Source organism: Lytechinus pictus, chromosome 5, assembly GCF_037042905.1.
Source record: "Lytechinus pictus isolate F3 Inbred chromosome 5, Lp3.0, whole genome shotgun sequence".
NCBI classification, from domain to species: Eukaryota; Metazoa; Echinodermata; class Echinoidea; order Temnopleuroida; family Toxopneustidae; genus Lytechinus; species Lytechinus pictus.
In genome coordinates this window covers 33,706,918-33,733,031 of record NC_087249.1, presented here as the reverse complement: position 1 = coordinate 33,733,031, position 26,114 = coordinate 33,706,918, and the positions used below count along the sequence as shown (strand labels likewise).

Genomic DNA, 26,114 nt, shown 5'->3' with positions numbered 1-26,114 from the left:
GTTGATAGCACAATTAAGCGCGTATTACAGACAAAGAGGAGTGCACATGTACACGCATTCGAAATGATACATTTATTTCCATGATGTCAAATTATCATTTATTATTCTTAAACTGTTTAAATCTCAAACTCACCGACATGTTCCCTCTTTCTGCCAATTTTTTCACCTCAACCGGGTGCACACCTGCCGTTGGACTATTACTCCATTAGCCGAATGATTAGTCTCATATCCGCGTTTATTCCATTGCAATTCAAGAAAACTAGCGGTAGTGATTTGTAATTCATATTTCAAAAGGAGATTAAGGTGTGAACAATTGGAACATTACCGCGCATTTTGACCCATTTTTGTCGTCACTTCGCTCTATCTTTCATTTCCACCATGATTTCCGCTTTCGACCCTCTTTCCCGCGCAAAATTGAATCAGGCTTAAATGGTAGTCCGGTGCCAGACATGTTGTCTTTGTCATGACAATGTTTCTCTTCTCGAGTGGATTCCCAAAGCATGACAAATGTACGGACTCCTAATTCCATATAATTATGTTGTCTGACCATGCTGACGCGAACGAAATGCCGTGAAATGAATTAACATTTTGAATAAAAAAAGAAAATCAATTTTCTGATTGGAAAGGTTATTTGGCTTTATCAATTTATAATCGAAACTGGATACGAGTTACACATACAACATCAATTAGCGAATGACATGAATTAATAACTATTTTTTAGTTTGTTAAAAAAAGTGGTGTAAATAAGTGTGTTTTATCCGTAAACTGAACCGCTTCCTTAATCTTCAACTATCGTGGCTTTTGGAACATATCTTCTCTGAATCTCCAATTTAGTTCAATTTTTTTCATGATTTTGTAACATAAGTCAAGAAATCTATACAGCGAACCATCAATGTCACCCCCACGCCAGAATTATGTTAAACTATTGTGTTTGTTTAATGTAGTGCGTAATTCAAAATTCTTAATAATCGGCAGGACTGTGCTACGCTTGGTATCGCTTTTATAAATCCAAATTTGGCAACCCAATGATTCTGTCAAAAAAGAGGGAAAATCGTAATGCTGGCGAAGCTTCACAACCAAATTAGACGCATTTCATTACACTGCCAACCAACTGTTTCCTGTATTCCAATATATTTCCTCTTCAATTTCCCTTAATTTTAACATTTGAGTATCAACATGCAATTGAATTGCTTTCTTTAATATCATCTACATACACGTTCCTATTCCCATGTATTTCATATTTTTGTCGAGGGCTATCTTGCAAGCCGTATTCACATTGAGCACTAGAATGAGAAATTACAGGCGAATTTTTAAAGAATGAAATACTTTCAGTGCTGTGTAAATTTGAAGATTAAAAAGAAGAGTTATTGAGCTTGATATAAATTATACAGATGAATGATTTTAAGCTCGATGTGTAAGACAAATCATTTGAAAAAAGTGGAGGACTAAAACCCTAGCTGCTCAGTTTGGCAGGCGGCGGTACATCCTCGACAACGTTCAAACATATAATAATTTGGACTGTTCTCTCAGAATATCAGATAACAAGATCGTATATACAGACATTTACAACCAAAATGGAACCTAAACAAATTGGAGGGATCACTTTCATGTTGTAATCCCATGAAAAAAAAACACTTAACGTTGCTACCGATCAGCCTCCTCCGAGAATTCCATTTTAAAAAGAGAAAAGAAAAGGGAGAGAAATCAACGACAGTTTTGTAAGTTCACCATTGAAAGGGCATTTTATTCAATCTCATCGTGTATTCTATAGAGAATGATGCGGTTGTTGATGTTGCGGAATTACTGGATATTGGGCGTTCCAAATCTGTAAAACACGTATACACATGCCTGATTGTATTAAAACGATTATTCAGCCCAAAGGAAATACTTCTTAAGTATTCTTATTTACTAAGTTTTTTTTCTATTCAGCCTTCTTTAAAAAAAACCAAAGAAGCTGACATTTTAATCCTATAACTTCTTCGAAAGGATGGCAAAGCATATGCAATAGTCAATTAAACTTGCTTGATATTCAAAACTATCAGTTTGCAGGGAAGGATTTTTTAGCCGTTTCGATGCTTCTGTAAAATGGTGTCAGGATCATTGTACATGCGTACAGCCGTACACAGTATTCTTTTCAGTATTGTATGCTATTAAATATTGTTGAAGTGACATCAATATCAACACCATGGCAAGCTCCAACCTTTGTCAATTAATCTTAGTGTCAACTCTTCGTTTTGTTTAAAAGATTTTCTCTTTTTTTATTGACAAGATGATAACAGAGGGGGATGTTAGAAGACGAGTAAGGCCCTGGACGTTGTTTGATGATCTTTGCTCCGCCTCAGTCACTCTGTGATTGCTTCATCCGGAAGATGGTATACTTTCTGCATGGTGGCAACCCACGATGCCATGCATGTTTATGCAAATCGCCCATGCGAGCTAGCGCGCACACGCCACGAGCGAGGGGCTATTCACATACCAAAATTTGGCGGGACTACATTTTATTTGACATCTTTTATCAGCCACGAGTGAGCAAATTTAAAGTATTTATTTTTTATTTATCTTTTGTGCTGCCCAAGGCATAAAGAAAAATTAGTTTATAATGAAACTTTTAATATTGCACTGAAGAAAAAAAACGCAGTTTCTTGTCTATGTATCATTGTTTTTACTTGGAAGAGGTGAACGATTCGTCTAAGGTAATATTTTAAAACTAAACAATATTGTTTTTAGATGCATTATTTAACGAGGACAGGGATTATTAAAAAATATATTTGTTTGTTGTTGATTACTGTAAAATTATCTAAAACCACCAAAAAAAGAAAACTTTTCATGTTCGGGGCGGATGTAGATAGGTATGGTTGGATGCTTGAGTAATTTGCCATTTTGAATACTTTACTCGTATAGGCCAGCTCTTCAGTCAGTGGCAGACATCCCTACATTTAGCAGAAATCCCTTACAGAGCAATTGATAATCAATTTTTCATGTGTAAATCCCCCCTCTGAGCTTAACGGGCACCATAAATCACCACCCCGTCAGTATCGGGCGATATATTAGCTTGTTCGCCCTCTTGACACTCCGAAATTAGATGACAGTCTGTTTTGCATAAACAAATCATTTCCTCTCCAAAATGGTGCGCCACACAGGGGCACTTTCGACCAGGAAGCAGGCGAATTTTGCAACGAAAATTGGTTTTACTTCATTTTCGCTTTACTTAAACTCCTTCTCGTGATCTTTTTTTTCTTCAAAACCTTTTCTTGTATACTGTAATGCTTTAAATTTAATTGCTTTTCGGACACATAGGATCCTAGGTTTTGGCTCCATGTGAATTCAACTATGATACTATTTCCGTTGATCTAAAATATTCTGTATTTCCTGAGCAGTATCTTGATAAATGTAAGTAGCCAAAACTTGATAAAAAGATTAACATGCAAAATTTTGTAAGATAAGAAATGGTAGGAAAGCTGAAGAATCTATAATATTGATTGGTTAACATGGTTAATATGCCTCTTTGAATTGACAGCGTAACTTTATTTCATCTTAATGCGATCATTGAATATATATATAAACCCCACCCACCCCAACCAACTCTTTCTATGGCCGTTCTTTCCATCCTCCACTCTTTCTCTTCTTGCCCCGTTGCGTCCAAGATATCCAAATTCAGTGGCTCGAGACGTAAATAAATCAAGTGCATTTTCTGGCCCACAACATAAGTGGAAGTGATAATTGTTAAGAGTTTATAACCTGTCAGATACGTCTACTTCTCGCGCTTTTAAGCCACTTCACCCACGAGTGGGATATCAAATAGCAGTCATCGGCAACATGACGAGCTAAGAAATTATGATACCACGATCCTTTCTTCCTGTTTTATGGAGTGCTAAAAAGTGACAGTCGTCATTTTGTTTATCAGTCGTAGTAAACGATTTTTCGGCGGTGCGCTTCTACTTGAATTGTGAAATGGATTGTGTATTGCATGCTTTAGAAAAAGGATATACACACTCCAGTGAAATTTGAACGTAGGGATGGTGTCATATTCCCGTTTAGCAATGTATATAAGGCAGAATGTTTTCATATCTACCCCTGCTTTAGAACACCACCATTGCGCCTGCGCAGTTGTTACACATCCCTGATCTTTGTGAAAACTGGATGTAGTTTGGGTGTGTACTGCATGGTCATTCGCTACAGCATATTTGCACAAGTTGTGACTGTTTTTTTACCATTATTTGAGTTATTTAACCTATTGAAGAAAGCCCCCAAACTCGTATTTTTTAAATTAAAATTCTTATGTTAATACTGTATATTGTTTATTGTCTTGTAATTCTTTTTATCTGTAATTCATGTTCATTTCAGTTTGCACTGCGAGACATGATGTTTTTAATAAAATCTATTTATCTATCTATCTACCATCGTATGAGAGAAAAACTTGGTTACTCACACAGTTACACTCACACCCTCATACACATCAACGCGGGACGCCACACAAAATAATGTCACTGCGATCGTCACTTCCCTACTCCATATAGATCAAAGATCATTTTGAGTTTCAAATATTACAAACTTATGAATGACTGCGATGGGTGTGTGTATTTCATTTAATTTTGTTGTGAAGTGTGTTCAATAATTAGTTGTAATCACCGATGTCGATGTATAGATTAAACACTTTTTAAACACTTTTCCTGCTACTCTTCGTCTCTTCGCCTATTTTCATTTCTGCTTTGGAAAATCGGCGCCGCCCCGGCGTTGGCCATTAAAGAAATGATTCTGGAATGGTGTGCTAGTTCAATCTGAAATTTTCATACAATTGAATCGAGAGTTGGGGTGAGGTGAGGTTTCCAGCTGCCTTTTCGTAGATATGCTATACCGAAAACTTCAGCACGAGTGTAAAACAGGCATGTATACTTTTGCATCAAGCATGATAACCTCGATTTATTGTTTATATAAAGGTCATAACCGTACCATAAATAACCTCCTGGACACAAAGAGAAAGGAATAGAAATGATGAGGTGAGTGGGAAGGGTTAAAGGGTTTAAGTAGTCATCCACCTGTCGCTAGCTATCAGACGATTCAGCCATTGAGCGGCTCGTCGGTCGATTTGCTGTCCTAAATCTGCTCTCATTAGCGGCAATGATACCAAGGCACGTTCGACCTAAAAACGACTAATAATGCTACTCACCGGCGTGGGTCTTATGGGCAAAGTCTGCAGAAGTTCATGTGAGGTCACCAGTTTATGTCATGTCTCCATCTTACCTGTAAATACTGTGTAGCAAATGTAAAGTCTTGATTTAACTTAGTTATTCTATATTATAAAATCACTGTCCAGATGTTTATGGGGAGCCACTATCATAAGCACCATCAACCAATTTTGTCTTTTTAGACAAGTCTGGCATAAAATGAAAATGGTTGGGATAAAAAAAATTGTTGATATTCTTTAAGCAAAATCACAATAATAGAAATTAATACTTATTAGTGAACCTCTAACCACATTTACATACCTTCATGAATTGTGCAAATTAGTTGAAATGCAAATGCAACTTCTTTTCTTTATTTTCCTTTTCTTCTATTCATGTGTAACGTTTTGCAGATTACAAAATTAACCAATAGAAAAGTTTAAAATTAATCACATCAAAATCTGATTTATAATGGCCAGTCAATTTCCAGGTGCCAGCTAGCTATTGAATTTTGTAATAATGTGAAATACTTCAAGTTCTGTTCCATTTTTCACTAGTCAAAACAATCTCATATTTAGACCTTGGGGGAGAAAAGATATTTTGTTGGTTTTGTCATAAGCTTAATTAAGTTTTTGTATCAATACTTTGATTAGAGTAGAGAGTCAATGGGTTCGTGTGCCTGACCAATCACCCATACTCTTAATTCAGTTGAACCATTCACTGCGTTCTTGTTAGCTGAATGAAATAGGTAATGGGGGTCATAAAAGTGGAAGGATTTTGCAGTATGATTTCTAAGCCTGTTTGATTATATTTGCTAATCCAAATGATGTATGTATGTGTACATTATGAACAAAAAATATATTCATTTTGATTAATTCCACAATAATTCTAATTACATGAGATTAAATTATTTTTTGTTTATACAGATTGTGTATTTAATATAATTCTGTTAATTCTTCATTAAATCATAGCTAGAGGGGAAGAGTTATTTTTTTCATTTTGTCTTGATCCATATTAATTTATTTCAGGTAAATATGCTGAAAAGTATTGAAAGATATGGCTTTTCTTTCACTTGATGGCCGTGCCTCTTGGTAATTGTTTGATACAATACTGTTATTTAGAAAATTTCCTGTGAATAATTCTGAGCTTGTTTCTCAAGTTTACACTGGGCACTCTACTGCAAGTCATAAAAGGGCTACTCTCTAAATGCAAAGGTGCTAGTCTGGTCTCTCACCACACTCCTCTCAGAGTGAGATGAGGGACCAGTCCTGATGGAGTGAGATTTCAATCTTTCAAGAGTGAAGTTTTTACCTTTTGGGGGTGAAAGTTTAAAAATGATGCACACATCTCACTCCAAAAAAGGTAAAAATTCACTCTTGAAAGATTGAAACCTCACTCCATCTGGACTGGTCCCTCATCTCACTCTGAAAGGAGTGTTATTAGGGACCAGGTTAGATCTTTTGCATTTAGATAGTATGTGTCATAATAAGCTTCTATATTTATGGTTCTATGGGATGTCATACTCCATCGTGATCATGGTCTCTGTAGGCTAATTTTTGCATCCACCCCTCCCCTGAACAGACAACAAACTTAGCTCAGATTTAAGGCTATTGTCAGTTGCAATCATAAGAAATGGTTTAGAAAATGTACACCTTGTGGTTTCCGTCATTGGCCATGTGGTGAGAAAGGTCTATACACCTGCAAGATATACACATCTATGAAGATGTGTTATCCTAATGTTCAATGACAGACTGAATAACATCTTAATATCTTGCTATGCCATTCCTCCATAGCATTGTCATATTCAATCCTAGGGTTGATCGTCTTGGGTATGGTTCTTCTCTGAATTGTGGTCCCACATGTTTAAGTCTGTGTGGGTTTTATGAGCTATCTTGGTCTTCAAACATGCATGGGTATCCCAAGCACAATTTTAGTGTATCTTATTAGGCATTGTATCTATCTCAGTGTCAAAGTTCACTTCACAAAGCCAACCCTAAAGATTGGTCATATCATTCATTATAATTGAATCCCATCTTATGTGAAATGGAGAATAACATTAACAAAATTAATGTACTATTAGCCAACTGATTTAAAACTGTTTCACTTTCTAAGCTATCATTTTTGTTCATAGATTCCTATATTGTGGAGCTGCAGAATCATTAAATATGATGACAATATTATTACTATAAATTTTCAAATTTCTTTTATTTTGGTATTTCCATGTTATGAAAATTAATAAGTACATAATTTATTTACTTATTATACTGTGAGATTATTAAGATTTATATTGTGTCCCATTTGTTGGATGACAGTGACTTACAGTGGCTTACAGTGACTTATCGAAATTTGTACATGTAAGCCTATATTGCTCAATGACACGATAGGTTGCAACACGTAATATACCGAATGATCAAACTGAAGGCAATGAATTCCACATTTTATGGAGTAGCCAAGTAGTAGGCCTCCATGGTGCGTTTCAGACGCGCAGTCTGTCGTGATGCCTCCACTACTGGTATGCTCCCTACAGTGCACAAGCCTGTGAGGCATAGCATTCTCTTGACTATCAGTGCCTCTCAAAATTAGATCTCCCCAAATTGAATTTGACACGGAAAAAGCCACTCAATTACAGGGGCACGCCGAGCTGGGCATCCTACCCCGCGAGGCTGGCCTTTTCGGCAGCCGAAACCATACCCCAGACTCCCGGCATGGGGCTGGCGCCGGGCCTCTGCTGCGTGCAAAGTCACGATTGGGCTTAAACAAACAGGTAAATAGGACAATGTGGAGAAGGCTGGGTAATGGGGGATGGTTGCACAGGCTGCCTTCATACCACACCTTAATCTACTCCATCTTACTTTCAAATATCTTATATAACTAAAAAGAGCTCTGGAAACAAACAATTTTTTTAGATATATGGCCTACACTGTGTATATTGTTTTTGGAAGAATTTATTGAAAAGGGGTTAAAAGTTGCCGAAGTGACGTTTAATATTTCTTTTAAATTAATTGAGAAACTTTTAAAGTTTATGTGCCAATATGCCCGAAAGGTGAATGACAATTAGATGGTGGGAATGTTATTCACCACTAATGTCATTTCTTCTCTGTCAAGCTTTAGTCCATTGGCATTGATTCTAAGCTCTAGATCATCATTTCCTCTCTCTTTCAAGTCATAACAGCGGTGACTGAAACCTGTAGGTTTCATCTGAAACCTTCACTTTGTCTGAACCCGCCCTGGTGTTTGGAATCATGTCAGGGCAGTTGGGAGATACATGAGAGGGGTGGGTGATACCCCCTGCTTGCATCACTTCTGAACCCTGTCTGTGACCCCTGTATGCTCCCATGTAAATAAATAAACAAATTGCAGGGAAACAGAGACTGTAGTAAAATAGTCTTAAAATAACTCCAGGCCCAAATGTGATGGGATTGATTTGTAAAAGTTCCCTGTCTTGGAAGGAAAATATTTAGTGTTTATAGGTGAAAATACCAAGGAAAACTTCTTGAAATTGCTATAATGTGACCCATTTCAGCAGTTCACTATCAACATGATACATGTATGTGTATGAAGAAATCCTTGGATGTTCTCCATTATCTACATGAGATTGACATTTTTTTTGAAGGACATTCCTCTTTCCAAGAAAAATCAGTGCTGATTTAATCATTAATGATGTTTAGGTTAAGATGATAACCGGTATACATTACACAGTTCCTTGGTCATTTAGTCTTTAATGTAATGTAAGTGTGTTTATTCCACTCTGAAAATTACACTGTCAATCATTTCTGTTTACATACAGACCTGTTAGATTGGAGAAAGAAGTATATGCAAAATGGACGGTTACACTTCGTAATTCTGAAGATTCGTAATTCCGAAGGTTCTTTATTCCGAAGGTTCGTAATTCCGAAACACGCAAATTGCCTATACCTCGATGTTCGTTAATCCGAACATTTGTGGCGTTATTCCGATGGTTCGTTATTCCGAAGGTTCGATAAAACGAAATAAGGTTCGATGTTCCGAAAGTTCGTTAATCCGAAAACGAAATAAGGTTCGTTCCGAAGGTTCGTTAATCCGAAAACGGAATAAGGTTCGTTGTTCCGAAGGTTCGTCAGTCCGAAAACGAAATAAGGTTAGTTAATCATTTAGTTTTCGGACTAACGAACCTTCGGAATTACGAACCTCATTTCTTTTTCGGATTAACGAACCTTCGGAATTACGAACCTTCACAAATACGAACCTTCGGAACAACGAACCTTCGGAATAACGAAGCTTAGGAATTACGAATGTATGCGAAATGGACAACCCTGTGACCAAATGACATTCCTGATATAAACTAGTTAAGCCCATCACTATAAAATGCAGAAGGGTTTACTAGTATCATTTGAATATAGGAGCATATTTAATTTTCATGATGGTTCTAATGATATAATATATGAAATGTGCTCACACAGATGTTGGGATATGAGCAGAGCTGCCAAGTAGTACGATATTTTTTTTTTTTTTTACAAAATCGAAATTTATTGAGAAAATTCATCTCTATATGTCTCTATTTCATAAAACGTACACAAATATGGTTATTAGATCAATGTAATTTCAGGTAACTTGTTTTTTTTTCAATCATTTTGTAAAAACCAGGGTGAGATATATACAAGTTTCAATGTTTTTTTTTTCATCTGCAAGAGCAGTGCACATTTTAGCTTGCATGCAGCTTGAGCGCCGTGATGGGCGAGTGCGCCAAGCATTTTATTATGAAATACACTTTTTTGGGGAAAAATACAAAATATTTATCTCACACAGTAAAAATACAGATTTTTTGGTCAAAATACTGATTTTGGGGGATAAGAATACTGAAAATGCAAAATACAACTTGGCAGCTCTGTATAAGGGAGTAAGTAATAAATATAAAGAGATAGAGAAGGAGATAGTGCGAATAAAGAGTGGTTGGTATGGAGATAGAAGAAGGTAAAGAGGTAAAGATGCATATATATTGTTCAGTCATGAACTTGAAGGGAATCAAATTTACGTGGAAGAGAATACTTCAGATAAAAAATAGAGTGCTATTATGATAGGATAAGCAAGAGAGAGAGGGGGGAGGACTAGAGAGTACTTGTAATTGATAAAGTAATTTCAAGAGAAATGAGATTTGCCTTGAAAGAAGAAATATACAAGAATGACATGAGAGAAAACAGAAAAAAGAGAGAATGTACAATTGCATGTGATACAATAAATGATAGCAGGAAAATTGTATAATACTTTCAGAAGGAAACTGGTAAGTATACATCATTGACAATTTTTTAGTTGATGAAGCTAAATATGCACTGTTCCACAGAAACAGGTACAGTATTGTGTATTTGAACACAAATATTTGTTGGATTGATATTTCAGTTACAGTCCATGTTAAGTCATAATTTGGTACAGTATATCACATCTACTGCAAAGTACATGTACCAGAGATTTATACTATTCCGGTGAGTTGTTGTGTACATATGATAAATTGCAAGTGGAGGTTGCACAAGAAACTTTAGACCCCCTCTTCAAAAATATCCTTCCAGCAGGATTCCATTTAGATGCAAATGTGACAGATGTTTGTTTATTTTATTCCTCCCAGTTTCCTCTCTCTCCCCCTACAAAAATAGAAATAGAAAACTTGATCAACATTGGAAGCTGGAATAAGTTCAGGATAAAGTTTGTGGTCTCCTATTCAGCCCTGTCAATCTTGAGTGGCATAAAATGTGCTGCTAGTCTTAACCAGCAGACTGTTAATGAATATCTTGTACGTAAAACATTATTTCATTTGGGGAAGGGTGATATATTTCTGACTCTCCTCAGAGATTATCCCACTTATTAAACCCAAATGTAATCATGTTTTTAGAAGTATATCTAGAACATTTGTTTATATGAATTCATATTGTATGGGCCAGTATTATAAAGAGTTCATATGTATAAAATATACATTAAGACCTTTGTACTTCATGCTTGATTCATGGAAGGTAACTAAGTAACAGTCTGAATTTTTTTTTAATTAAATTTATTTTCCTTGTAAATATATTTGACATGCAAAAGTGTAAGCCCTATTTAGTTAATACAAAAGAACCAAAGAATATTCCCTTTGGAAATAAATGGGTATGTAGCAAAGACTACTCACAATCTTGGATAGCTTCCCCCCAGGTGGTTTGTGCATCCCTGCTAAGTTTGTTGAAATCACAAGTGTCTATCTAAACACTCCTCCATCTCTGTAAACATGGTATATCCCTGCCATCTCCCTTGTACTATACATCCATGATGCAGTCCAGTCTGAATACACCCCCCCCCTGATTCATTTAATTTCCTTATGTTTTTCCCAATTTTATGTAATGCTACTGTCACACATGTAGGTGAAGGGGCAACAATTATTTAACTTAAGTTCGTTTACATCTACTTTAGATTACACATATTCTGTATTAATGCATGTTAACACATTTTCTATGTAAAATGACTTGTCTGTATATATTGCCTATGGGAATTGGTAGAATTAGGATTCTACAGGTGAACCTTTTGACTCTCATTGGCCAGATGATCCCTGCACAAGGTCAGTAGGCATTTAGGTTGTAACATAAGCATCTACTTATCTGACCCTAGACATACAAGAGATAAGAAATGATGTTGCTTATTGTAATGAATAAGGCCTTTACAAGTATTGCTCTTTAGTTTTTGAAAAAAAGTTATCGGCTGCAAGTGATATGGTTTAGCTTTGTCATTGAAAATCTATTTATCATATGCATGTGTCTGTATGTTTGCTATATTTGTATTAATCTACCTCGTACATTATAAATAAAGAGTACCGAAGTGATGACGTCACAAAAAACTTTTTCACCATTTCAGCGTTTTTGATACCATATTTTGGTAGAGCATGGTGAAAAACCCCCACAACCCAAATTTGGTGGGAATCGGTCTATGGGTCCCCAAGATATACCTCATGGGAGAACAGTTTCCGGCACTGAAGCGGCTACCCTGGGTAAATATACCGCTATTATTATTATTATTATTATGAATACATAATTAGCCCCATTGTAGTCGGGTGTATTATTGGCCTGGTTCAAAATGTTAGGAACCAGGCCAATAATGCATTGACTTCAATGGGGCTAATTATGTATTCATGAGGTCATATCTTTGGGACCCATGAACCAATTCCCACCAAATTTGGGTTGTGGGGGTTTTTCATCATGCTCTAACAAAATATGGTATCAAAAACACTGATATGCAAATAGTGAATTCTGATGACGTCACACTTCGGTACTCTATTCATGTGATAAGAAAATATGGCAAGCAAGTCTGAAAAACAGTCATTCTTAAGATTTATCTCCTCATTTGTTCATTACAGGTGATGGTATACACAGAAGGTTTACATGGAAGATGGCATTTCAACGACATCAGAGCAGTGTTCTCAAGGAGATACCTATTACAGAATACAGCAGTAGAGATCTTCTTAGCTAACAGAAGTAAGTATTCTTGCACTATACGCCAAGAGGTATCAGATAAGGTGTCACATTTCTTGGCAGGAGACAATCGTTTTTAAAACATGATTTCAAATTTTTGTCTTTAAGATGCTTCAAACACAAGAACAACCCAGTCGGAATTGAGCTTTCATCCAATCGAGGATTGGATGAAAGCTCAATTTAGATACGCATGCCCAATTTGTTACTTGCCATTCAGTGGTAACTTTCATGAAATCCTCCATTTTGGTCGGCTGCAGAGCTGGTGCATTGTTGCCATAATAGTTACCATTTAAAGGCAAAGTTACTATAACAGAGTTTTAATGCAATGGAATGAGATGTGACATGGTTCAATTTAAGATAAGCAACAATATGCAATGTAGAAAGGCCTGTATTCATACTGTACATGTAACATGAAGTACAGAATGTACTTCAAGCATGCTGAAACAATTATGGATGAAATGAATGGATTATCTAAATCTTGAACTTGTATTTGACTCTTGTGAACGAAGTATAACTAGCAGATTGGAATACATTTATTTACCCTTCCATTTTTACAAAGTATTGATACGTGTAAATTTAGGTCAGTTGAGTTGCAATATATTTTGAAGAAAAAAAATAATCCTCATTTTCCTTATCAAATCATGAAAATCAACCAGAGGGAAGATCAATGATATGACAGTAATGACCTGTTGAATATTCAAGCTTCCAGAAATCTGAAATTCTGCTCCTCTGTTTAAATAAAATATATCATGTCGCCCCAATAATGGCCCCCAGTCATGTCTGCAACTGATGCAGTGAGAATTGCCTCTTGAGGATAAGTGTCTGGAGACCTTAAACTTGCCTCTGGGTATGCTCAGTCAAACTCTATTTTCCTCCAAATAGAAATGACATTTAATTATAGGGACTTGTGACATTAAAACACAAAATCGTAGAAAACATCAAAAAAATTCCTGAGATATAAGGTGTCCTTGTCAAGGGTCAAGTTGAAGGTTTGTGTGATATTATTTTCCTTTTTTTACATCATTCACCATGCCCATTCTATGCAACAGGAATTCATTGAGAATTTTGTTACTTCCATGTACTTGGTAGGCTTCTGTACGGGAAGATGAAGGTCAGTGGTTTGTAGTAATAGTACTGTGTTGAATTCAAGAGAATCGTAGGTCAGTAGTACCCATGTTGATAAATCCACTGTTCAAAACACTGGCTCATGAATAAAATAGCATTCTCAACCATGGCAACAAGCTTTAATTTATCGCAATGTGACAAAAGTGTGCCCTGAAATTAGACATTTTTAATATACGCTGTAAATATATCTGCATAAACTTTAGGTTCAATCGATGGTTTTAAAACCACCTTAGTGAATCTGGGCCAATGGGTTTTGACATTTTCAAGAGTTATGTAAAGGCAGAACTATAATTAGGATGATGATGGTGATTATTGTGGGTTCTTACAGAGCTCTCAGAATATTCAAGCTTGACAGTCATTATGCTTGACAAACACTCACAATGATACAATTATGCAATAGAAATATATTGCCATAAAGTATAAATCGTGGAATTATATGCATGAAAATCAATTATTATCATTCTTAGAATAACCTCAATGACTGTTATTACATGTATCTCTTACAGCTTCTGTGATGTTTAATCTACCTAACAAGAGTACAGTTAAGAAGGTTGTCCATGCACTACCCAGGGTTGGAGTAGGTCTCAAGTATGGCATCCCTGCATCAAGGTAAGAAGGATGGTGTTGTCAAAGGCTCAAAGCCAAAAGGATATTAACTCAATGCAAAAAGTATATAGGAGTGTGGTAACACTGCAATGTGAAATTGGTAAGATTCATTCAGGACCAAAGTATCTTGAAAGACTATAAATGTGTTACCCACTTTACCATATCAACTTGGTTGTTGCATCTAAAGTTTGTTGATCCATGTAGAAAAATGTTATCATTATCAGGGAGATGGGAATATTTATTTATTCATGAGGAATCTCCCAAATTTGGTTAATCACTTATATTTTATAAATTATAACTTGAAAACGTTTCTTTTTTAACCCTAAAAGAGCCAGGTTATTTGGTCCCATCTCACAGCCGAGGGGGGGGGGGGGCGGAATCCAAGATCTCGGCCTTCAATCTGTATGGTTAATTCTTTTTTTTAATGATAAGATTTTTCATTTAATGAATGAAATATACTAATTCATGTAATAAAACATTTGCTCTAATCAACTATCATGCTGCCTCAAAACTGCTAATATTTTATTCACATACTCTTTGTAGGATCCCGATCAAATGTACTTTAAAAAAAATATTGGTATCGCAATTTTTAATTTGTTATGTATTTCTTTGTTTTTTGACTTTTTGTTTTTTATTGTTTTTTATGGAAATTGTTGCAGACTTAATTCTCATAAACAAGACAAAATTAATTAAGTTTAATCAGTAAAAGTAGAAATAATGATACATTTATGAATTTTGGCTAATATACACAATTTGCATTGGATTTGTACATGAATTCACGTTTTTGAGCAGTTTTGGGTCTGACATGCACTTACATAATGTTGCGTAATTTCATAACCGCTTACCCGGGCATTGCAAATTTGGTCTCAAAAGTTGCGCGAGATTTGAAAGTAAAAAGTCAGCAAACGGCACGGTTGAAAATTTTCGCACAGCGGATTTATCGTGAAAAGTGTCGAGGTTAAGTTGAAGAAAGGATTCACTTTGAATTCCTTCGTATGATACATCACTTTATGGTCAAAGTCAAACTTAATCGTTTCTGAACCAAGCCTCTCTCCCTTCTCCCTCTGTTCTTTCCTTTAATAACTTGCTTGGCATCACAATTTCAAACATTTGCTGAAAATTTTGAAATATGGAGCTCTTCACTTGCAGATCATAAGGAATAATACCATTAAACAATTAACAAAATGTTCATAAAAATATATATTCATATTTATGGCTACCATTGACACCTATCAGAGCTCAGAGCACATATTGTGTTATAATTTTTTGAAAAATAGATGGACTTGCCTTGCCAATTCCATAATTAGGCCATTACTTACACAAATTAGATAGATGATTCCGCTAAAAAGGACTTGTATTGACTTAATTAAACATTTTCAGATCATTTTAAGAATTGTTTATTTTCAGAGAACAGATTTTATACAAATTATTGTTTTGTGTAAGATTATTTGCAATATGATTTTTTTTCTATTAAATGCAAGTTTATTCAATTTTCTGCTCTAGTTAAAATTAATATGAATATATATATATATATATATATATATGTATATATATATGTATATATTTATATATATATATGTTCTTTAAATCTAACTTCCCTTTTCTGTAAAAACTGAAAATCTTGGCAATATTTATATGTACGTGCAGCTATGTTTTTGCATGTTTTCATTTAAAATCAGCAGAAGCAGTAGGCAACAATTATATAACACAAGCTTTTTCGACACTGATAGTTTCTTTCAGTTCAGGTAACAATGTAGTTCTATAATCCATGCATGTTTCGCTTTCAGCCCACCTTTAATATTTTCCCCATTTTTATTCAATTCTATTCTTAATCACTATAGCCTGCCATGTGAATCACTCGATTCAGTTTACAATTCATTTTAATCATCTGTCAGTCATTTCCACCATATTGAGATATGGAAGGATAAAAAAATTGAATAAATGATTTGTATTAATACTTTCAGTAATGATGATCTGTGTGAAATTGGGTTCACCTTACATGATTTTATTTTTCTCAATATACACACAAATGTAGGCCTACATATATTAAAAACATTATCTGGGTTTTAATTGCTGTTTAAAAAAATGATATCCTAGTTAGTGTGTGTGTATCATATGGTGTAAGAAGTAGGATTTAATACTACAGATTACCAGCATATCTGTAGTGTTTTCTTTCTAAATTTACTTCATGGAATGGAGTGCTTTGTAAAATTTTCATTTTAAACATTTCTGTAATATTGTATGGACAACATTTTTTAAGAAATATTTTTCCTCGTACAATTGAGAACACTTGTTGCTTCGCCTATTTAAGTTTAGTTGTGTATCATATAAACTCTAGCTATGAATAAGGTAATGAGACATACAACCTACAAAATAGTCAAGTATTGCATGAAATCTGAATAATCACTTTCACTTACCATTGTTGTTAAAACACAACTTAAATTGGGACTTGATTGTAAATTGTTCTATTACTGAAAGTTATCTGGAAAACTCAGTAGTTTTTGCCATTGCATAATATTCATTTCATTAAACAGTTTAGTCATATCAAATAGGCATATACATGTATCATATTATTATATTTATCCATTTTCACTATTTCCCTATATTTTTCACATACAATTAACTTTTTCTTATTTTTCTGAACAGTATTTTCAATTGACTTATTTCCATTTACCTTTTTAATAAAGTAAATCATTATAATATACACTAAATTATATCTAGTCCATTTGACTTTGAATTACATTAGAAAATGGTTTGTGCTTTAGCACTTGATGGTTTACCATTCCTGGGGGGTGTTTCATAAAGATTTAAGTATGACTTAGAGTCGCACTTAAATACCAAGTTGCGTACGGTATGAGAGGCTTGACCGCATTGGTCAGATCGTGTCATGAGGACGCGCACTACTGCGTGTCAATCAATAAGATCGCGCGTTCCATATCATGTACGCGTAGGCATTTAAGTGCGACTTAAGTCATACTTAAATCTTTGTGAAACACCCCCCAGAATTATGTCTTCACTTTGATGATGGGACTTACTGAAATAATAAAAGCCTGTATTAAAGTCAATATTGATATTTTTCTCCACTTTTAGAAACCGAATTTTATTATATCCCATTTCATGACGTCTTTGCCTGATAGACACTTTTTTAGGGTGGGGGATCTGCTTCTCCCCTTTCTTTTAAACTCCTCTTTGATCTTTGCAAATCCGTAATAAGCATTAAATACACATAGGATGCATTAATTCTTCATTGGTACAGATCACCTTTCAACACTTCATTTTATCATTGATCAATTAATATTTGAACCTGTAATTATGTCACCTATTCTAATATGAGTAACATTTCACTCCATTCATTGATAATCAACAAAAAGAGAATGGCATCATGGAAGGGTTCACCCACGAGTTTTAGTTCTATTTAGTAACAGACTTCAAACATGGAGAAAGATCCTGATGATGTTATGATAAATATTTAAGGTATGTCTTGAATAATGCCATTTTCTCAAATCCAATATATTAAGACATTCTATTATAACCAGAATGTGAGAACCAATAGTGCATAGTTTACTTAAGTTACCACAAATATTTACGACGCCTCATTTCTCAAAAAGCAAACTTTCCACAAATACATCCAACTTTCCCCCGCCATCCCCCACGCTTTCAAAGGGATATTTGGATGTGATCCTTCCAAAAGCTGTGATTTCTTTGCTGCCCTCTACTGACCCCTGTTGACACATTCCATGACCTTGCGATGATGAGGTCACAAGTGATGGCAACCAGGCACAGTTCTTCTATTCTCCTAAACCAACCCCAACCTCCTTGTCAGCAGCTAAAGCGAATCTATCAGAAATAAATCTTCACTAATGATGCAAAAAAAAGAACAGATATTATCCAAAGACCACTTGGAGATAGTTTTGTTTATTTAACGCTTTCTGGGTAATATCACATGTTTCATTTGATGTGGGATTATAATCTTGCAATTTAGCCAGGGAGGAGGAGGGAGACTGGATGTTTGATTTCTTTGGGATGTCACATTAAAATATAAAATGATATGATTTATGATGAATCATCAGCAAACAGTGTGAATCCATCAGTATTACTGATACGAAATTGACAATACTCATCACATCTTTATATTTTAAAAGTTTACTCAAACTTATAACTGTACATGTAAGTTATAGAGATCAACCTGTATCATTCTAAAGTGTTTTTAGTGTGCATTTTGATATTTCTGTTCTCTTGGTAAAGCCCCCATCACACTTATTCCAAATCAAACAGAATTGGCCGGAAAGAAAAGACTATTGTTCGACCACCAGCTGTTCATTTAAATCTACTTCGAACACCATTCGAAAATACCCCTCGAATGTTTTGAACATGACCAAAACCTTCGGGACGGCCAAAAGAAATGACAAAAATGTTTCGAATTCACTCAGAATGCAGTCAGAATATTTAGAATGCGCCCAGAATGTCCAAGAATGTAGCACGAATTATCTATCTGACTATATTGCGGTTCAGTTTGACTAGTGTAATATGATTCACCTGGTCAATTTACTTAATTTCAACTTGATAAGTTCCTCCCAAACTTTCTAGATTTGTTGAATATTTTTTTCGTTCCAGCTTCTGCTTTATACCTGCTGATTCCGAATAAGTGTGATGGGGGCTTAAAGTAGAAAACGAATGAAGAACTCAAGAAGATTGTTATTGTGAACATGATTACACTTTAAACAGCTTTGTTCGTTCTCTCGAGATTACATCATTTCATGCGTACTGTTGCTTTAAATAAGAAAAAAAGACAGTCATGAAATAGTTGGAGGTTTGAAAACATACCTTAAAATTCCAAAAGTTGTGAACCCTAGTTACCAGAGAGTCAGTCTGGCTACTTCTGAAACACTTGAAGTAAATGGGGCGGTTTGTGAGTGATTGCCAGCAGTGTGGAAGTGAATCTCATCCAGAGTTTGTTCAAGATATGACAAACAGACTTGTCTAACATGTCACTAGGATGACACCCTGTATGACTATCACTGTGGTGGGGATATTTAAAGACACTATCAAGAGGAATATAATCTTGAGCTTTGTCAACAGAATGTTATGATAGGGCACTTGAGGTTGACCTAGTGAGTGCTTTCCAATGCTACAGTCGCACCAAGGGATCTAGCTCCAAACCGACTGATGTTTCGTCATTTAGTTATAATGTAATAGATTTTGGTCGTCTGGAGTCAGTTTCGATGATGTGACTGGGGCATAAGCTTTGGCACTATTTGATTATTCTCGAACTCATTACTATCGTTTTCACTCTTTAGATTTCTTTTAAGCTCTCTACTTTTCTTCCCTCTTTCTCATTCTCCCTTTATTCTCCAGCCCTCATTTTTGCCGTCCTTTTTTTCACTTGGCCCCTATATATTTTTTTATTTCCTCTCTAAATTGTTATAATTCCTCTTATTCTTCCGTTCGTCTTTTTCATCTTTTCCTTCTTCTTCTCCTGCTCCTTCTCCACTCATATCTTGCTTCCTCTTCCTCTGTCTCTCTTACTCAAATGTAATGATGCCTGTATGTCTTTCTAAATCTCTTCCAACTTTTTTTCTTATAAATAAAAACAACATATTACCTTTCTCCTTTTCACAGTTTGCCTTAGAAAAGGTGGAATTATAATTAATGAATCAAAGGGCAAATCAGCCTTGTAATAAATAATTTCACATGATCAGTTTCGAGTTTTGATGTATTCTTTTTATTATCATTATTATATTTTCATACAGAACATCATGACAATAATGAATACAAAATGATAAGTTCAATTACTCAAATGATTCATGAGTCTAAACATATTCCTAAAAAATATACATCTTAATTTACTGTCAATAACTGGGATATATTCATTTGATTTGCCAGTTCATTATGATTAACTTGCACGCCAAATAAACTTATTCAAATGCCTGTTTTTGTAAGTTTAATTTTATAAGAAAAGTGTGAAGGTCACTTATTACCTGAATTTATTTCATATAATTAATTACTGCTTTCTTCTTGAAAAAAAAAAGACATAAACCCTTCTTTAGCTACCCATTCAATGCTACATCAACTTTACAAATGATTAGTTTGAATGCAATACATTGGTGTATGATTTATTTCCTGATATGTTAGTTGATCTCAATATTGGAAACTTCAATATGATGAGGATTTTATTTCCCTGCTTCTCCACCTACTTCTGACATGCATACGATCTTCAGCATTTCATTTTTGTATTGCTCAGTGGGTTTGGCGGATCATTCATCATACATCGTGCATGTTTTATTAAATTTCAGACCATTTGTGTTCTGGTGTAAGGGGTTTAGGTTTATTGATTTTGATATTTGAACATCTTTATTTCTCATATTTTTTAGATTGCATGAATTTAATTTTTGGTTTGGATGGGTTTGGAGGAAATTGTGTCATTGCAAATGGAATTTTTTTATTTTATTCATCTGATTTTTAAAGTCTGGTCAACATAAGCATTCACCATTTGCCATTCGTAAACTGTAAACACTGTTCTCATTATTATTCATCCAAAAATTTGAACATTATACAAAAACTTTAACACTGGTCAACCATATGACATAGAACACTTACATGCACATTGCTCACTCATTTTGTAGGAGCTTATATCTTGATTTTTTTTTTACTAAGTGATTGTTTTTAAGGCTGTAGTTAACCTAAGATTAACTCTATTTTCTCTTTGATTTCCTTTATTACGATTTATTTGTATTCTATGATGTTCTTCTTTTTAAATCTCTGTTCACTCATTATAATGCAAAGGCACGATTTACAATGGAAGATGAGATACAGTGAATATCCAATAGATTAGCAATATTTTCAGTCTTATTTTCTTCATTTTTACAATTATTCATTCTAAAACAAGAGGGCATGTAGGTTTTGGGTTAGATACTTATTTGGGACACAGTGACAACAAAAAGACAGAATTGTTGAGAAAGGCAGTGAATTCACAGTTTCTACTCTTTTTTGTATTAATTTGTACTCTTAAAAACATAGAAAAAATCAAGCCCTGATACTTTTTTTTAAATAAATTAAAAAATATAAGTGTTGTTACATTTTTCTAATTCTCATGTACGTAGGGGATATGTTCGTCTGGTCCCTGATTACGAAAAAAACCTTACCATTAGCGATACAAGTTTTGAAGTTTTGAATCAATAAATTTATGAGAAATGCTACCCATATTACCATCATTTTCATTGGTGTAAGAACACAATTAAGTAGTTAGGATCATATTCCCTTGCATTGCAAGACTACTCTCTCACAAAATGCTATTATGTGTGGAACTTTGGGCATTCTTATTTTGACATGAATTACTGGTATTAGAAGCAATCTTATATGGACTGTGCCATACACGGTCAGTCTAATGATGCAACTGGCTAGGGAATTAAAGTTACTAATGACAACTCATACCCCTTTCATAAACCTATCCTCCAATTAGCCGCCTAATAGTAATGCGGATAATTCAATAAAAATTGCGTTCACAAACTCCGAAAATTATCCGCATTATTTTTACGAGCGCCCGTCCTGAAAAAGGCGGATAATCGTCATGACAACTGGACACGCCCCCTCCAATGCGGTTGTGTTGGAAAAGGGTGACCTTGTGACCGCACCATGGCAATTATCCGCATTATTTGGAAATACGTTCATAAACTCAAAATCTTGTCCCGATGCTGCTATTATGCGGATAGTTGCAGCATCAAAATAATGCGGATAACTCTGGTCCTCCTCCGATTTTACGACCAAATTATGCTGCTATTAGCCGCATAATTGGGTTTATGAAAGGGGTATAACTCTATCCACATTTCTTCTCCTGGTTCAGAGTTTAAGAGCAAAACAACTCTTTCCATCTAACTCTATCTTACGCCTTTCTGGCGCTCTGTCACAGTTTTTGTCCACACCAATTCTGTTCCCTCTACTCCTCCTATCCCATCCAACATATCTATCACAAGTCTTCAGCCATTACCTTTCAATATGGCAATTGGAAAAGTATTTGATGGCAATCTAAATGTCAAAATTCTTCTAATTTGACAATTTCACACATTTTTCTTCCATTTGATTACGCATCCCCGTACAGACATGTTTCCTTGGCTACCCCTCGTCAGCTCTTCAAAGCATCCAACATGACAGCAGCCTGGCAGAGAAGAGAGATCTCAAACTTTGAATATCTCATGTACCTTAACACCATAGCAGGTGGGTATGTCCATTCTATAGAATGTTTCGTCTAATGGTTTCATCAAGCTGAATATAAATAACAGATTTGGACTTAGCGTAGGAATTAACTCACTTTATTTTTAGTTGATTACAATATGAAGTATGTCAGGGTACCATTTTATGCATTCAATACTTTGAATGTAAGAAGAAGAAAGAAAATGCAAGATTTTCCACAAGGTTTGAGAAAGTGCTGATTTATATATATTCGTGGGATTTTAGGCCCATTATTCCTTGTAGTATTTCAGATGTAGGTATATTGAATGTTTATTCATGTAATGATTATGATGATTTTTTTTTTCTTCCAGGACGTACATACAACGACCTCAACCAGTATCCTATATTTCCATGGGTGCTGACGAACTACGAGTCTCCAGAATTAGACCTGACTCTACCAAGCAATTACAGAGATCTTTCAAAGGTAAACATTCCATTACTAAGATCAGACTACAGGGGAAAGTCACATACATGGTATCATACAATTTAACCTGTACACCATGGGAATCCAGAAGACCATGTAGTATGCTTATGGGAATAGAGATTATTCAGTATTTATTGGGTTGATATAATAATGCCAATTATACATAGAACTTGTATAGCATACTCTTCATCTCGTTAAGATGCTGAAAGCACTTCAGAGCAATTACAGAAAGGGAGAAAAAAAATTGCTATCAAGTTTGAATATGAGATTGTTTTAATGGAAACATCATTAAAGGGTCAACAGATGGTTCCATGATATTTGTTCTGGCGATAATTGCTCCGCTTCAAATTCCTCTCACTAATCAAATGACTAATTCTAACCCTCGATTTAACACTTCACTGTACGTAAACTTAACCCTAACATAAAAACGTATTGCAACACTAACCCTACACCCTAGATGAAATAAGTCCTGGAGTTATTGTTGCAGGAGCAAATGTTGTGTCGCCCAACGAGATTCATTCAGTTTCAGTATTTCATTGATAAAACAGACATATTTCATAGTTTTAATGTATCTGGGAGGCCGGGGGGGGGGGGTCACATGCCCCAGTGGCATTTACGAGTATGCTGCATGTATGGTGTTTCTTAAGAAGAAATAAATGATGAAAAAAATATTACAAAGTCTTGGACACCAAAGAAATGAAAAAACATCCAGCATTAAAAGTTAAAAGTGGCACATTTTCTTTTTTTTTCAATGATATACTTCTGAAACTTCCAATTCAATCAACTAGAGTTAAGTTTTTGAGGTTATTGACTTTTCTTGAATGGAAGATGGCATAAAAATGAAATATAGTGTAGAGATTATAAAAGATCTTCTGTTCTGCCAATTGATGAATGAAACGGTCAATAATCTGATATTCTAACCTATGGCACCATTAACAAAATTCACTTTTGAGATTACAAAGGATTTTACAAATTTGTTTGTACTTTAGATATTAAAAAGGAAATTGAATATTTCAAACTTACATTCCTGTGTGTATTTATGGCTCAGTAAAAATGGAAAAGTTACCCTGTGTTCAAGGTTGAAAGCATCTATATCCCTTCAGGATAGAGTAACAAACTTGATAGGGAATTAACCCATCCTATGCCATGGGAGACCAAATAGCATTGACTTCTTGTGGGAGTGCACTGTCTGTGGCAGCAAAGCGGGTAAAGTGGGTGTCAATGTGTCTCTGAAGATTAGAGGAATGTTAACGTTGGGTTGTGCCATCTTGTAATGAGACAGGACAGAAATGTGTCCTTGGAAGTTTGATTAATGCTGCAACCCAAGCCAGGAACATGCAGGCATCATTAGGTTAAGTGGTGGTATAATGTGATCAAATTGGTATGCTGTATCTGTGCTAATTGTGTGGTGGGTCGTATGGCTTTGATTTAGTAACGTAGTCCAGTGCATGAGACAGTTTGATGTGATCCTAAAGGAACAAGTACACAATCATTTGATGAACTAAGAGGGCATTAGCAGTGGATTGTTTGACTTGCGTATTGCATTTTTGTTTAAGAGATATATGTGGCCGTTACTACAGAATGTTTTCTGGCTAAATATGATGAAATTTCTATAATTAGCCTATGCTAGTGAGGGATTTATGGAGCGTTGTGGCCCAGTGGATTAGTCTCAGTGGGTTTGAATCCCAGCCATGGCGTAATTTCCTTTGGCAAGAAATTTACCAGTATCCACATTGTGCTGCCCTCGACCCAGGTGAGGTGAATGGGTACACTGTAGGATTTATTCCTTGAACGCTTTAGCGCCTATTAATATGGCGGCTTAGCTACAGCCGGGGTAATAATATGATACCAAGTATCAAAGCGCAGTTGAGTATATGCACATAGTAACTGCGCTATATAAATGGACATATTATTATTATTTATATCAGATTAATGCATAATTGTGTATACTTCAAACTTGCTACCACTTCAGCCTTCATTAGAATATTCTTATTTTTCTTTTTCAAAAGGATATTTATTCTTTGCATTTTCCTGTTATGAATATCTATAAGCCACAAGCTAAATGAATTTGAAAGCTCACTTTTCAACAGTTTTGATTATTGTGGTTTTCATTAGGTATGCCATTCACATCATTCTGGGTCAAGAAATATCAATTTAACTTCGATGTAGAATACAACTATTTTGGGATTCAAGATTGCCTACATGTAGTTTACTCTATGTATTTATCCTATGGGATGGGTGACATAAATTCATTTTACTTTTGTTTTTCCCTGTGCCAGCCGACTGAACATGTATGGTAAAAATCCTCGATTTCATGTTTTCCTTGTGCATTCTCAAATTGAATTTCTTATTGGTACCATATAAAATAACAGATGTCAATCAGTGTACATGTATGTTTAATGTTCACATCTCTATTTCAACCTTGATATATTTTCCTGTTTGCAGCCGATGGGGGCGCTGAATCCAAGTCGTAAAGCTTTCTTCCAGGAGAGGTATGAGAATTGGGAAGATGACAAGATACCAGCATTCCACTACGGCACACACTACTCGACTCTGGGCTTCACACTCATGTGGCTTATGAGACTGGTAAGAAATTCTTTGATATATCATGAAAGTGATGATACTGGATAAGAAAACATTCTTTTCAACAATCATGAAATTTGTACTGGATACCTAATTAGATACTAAAAACGAATTTTATCGGTTTTGGGTTAGATTTCACTTGCAGGACTGCAAGCTTTGTCAGACCTTTGATCTAAACTGTGTAGTTGCTGATACTGCACAAAAACATGTTAGAGTGAGATTGCACTAATGTCAAATGATACTTGATACTTAATGAGATACTAAGATAATAGGAATAAAACGATAGAATAATTAAAGAATAAAAGTACTTAAAAACATACAAATTATATTCATTGATGATGGAACAGATATACCTATATATTGGAACAACCATTTTACCTGTTTCTATATGTGGGTTCCTTGTTGTCATCCAATGATTCATTACTAATTCCAAATTATCATTGTCTGAAGACAGAATGAAAATATCTTTTTCATCTCAAATAGGCGTTTTGTATAGAAATCCATCAAGATTGTATGCCGTATAAT

General features: G+C 35.0%; 1 protein-coding gene across 1 annotated transcript in view; it reads left to right on the top strand.

Annotated features, from left to right (window-relative positions):
* Window positions 1-12,514: 12,514 nt before the first annotated feature.
* Window positions 12,515-26,114, top strand: part of LOC129261520 (neurobeachin-like) — a 29,850-nt gene continuing 16,250 nt past the window's right edge. Inside the window, exons 1-5 of the mRNA XM_054899579.2 lie at window positions 12,515-12,628; window positions 14,257-14,359; window positions 22,452-22,567; window positions 22,894-23,006; window positions 25,452-25,592. Coding sequence (XP_054755554.2) covers window positions 14,265-14,359; window positions 22,452-22,567; window positions 22,894-23,006; window positions 25,452-25,592 — 465 coding nt within the window. The 5' untranslated portion in view covers window positions 12,515-12,628; window positions 14,257-14,264. The remainder of the gene's footprint in view (window positions 12,629-14,256; window positions 14,360-22,451; window positions 22,568-22,893; window positions 23,007-25,451; window positions 25,593-26,114) is intronic.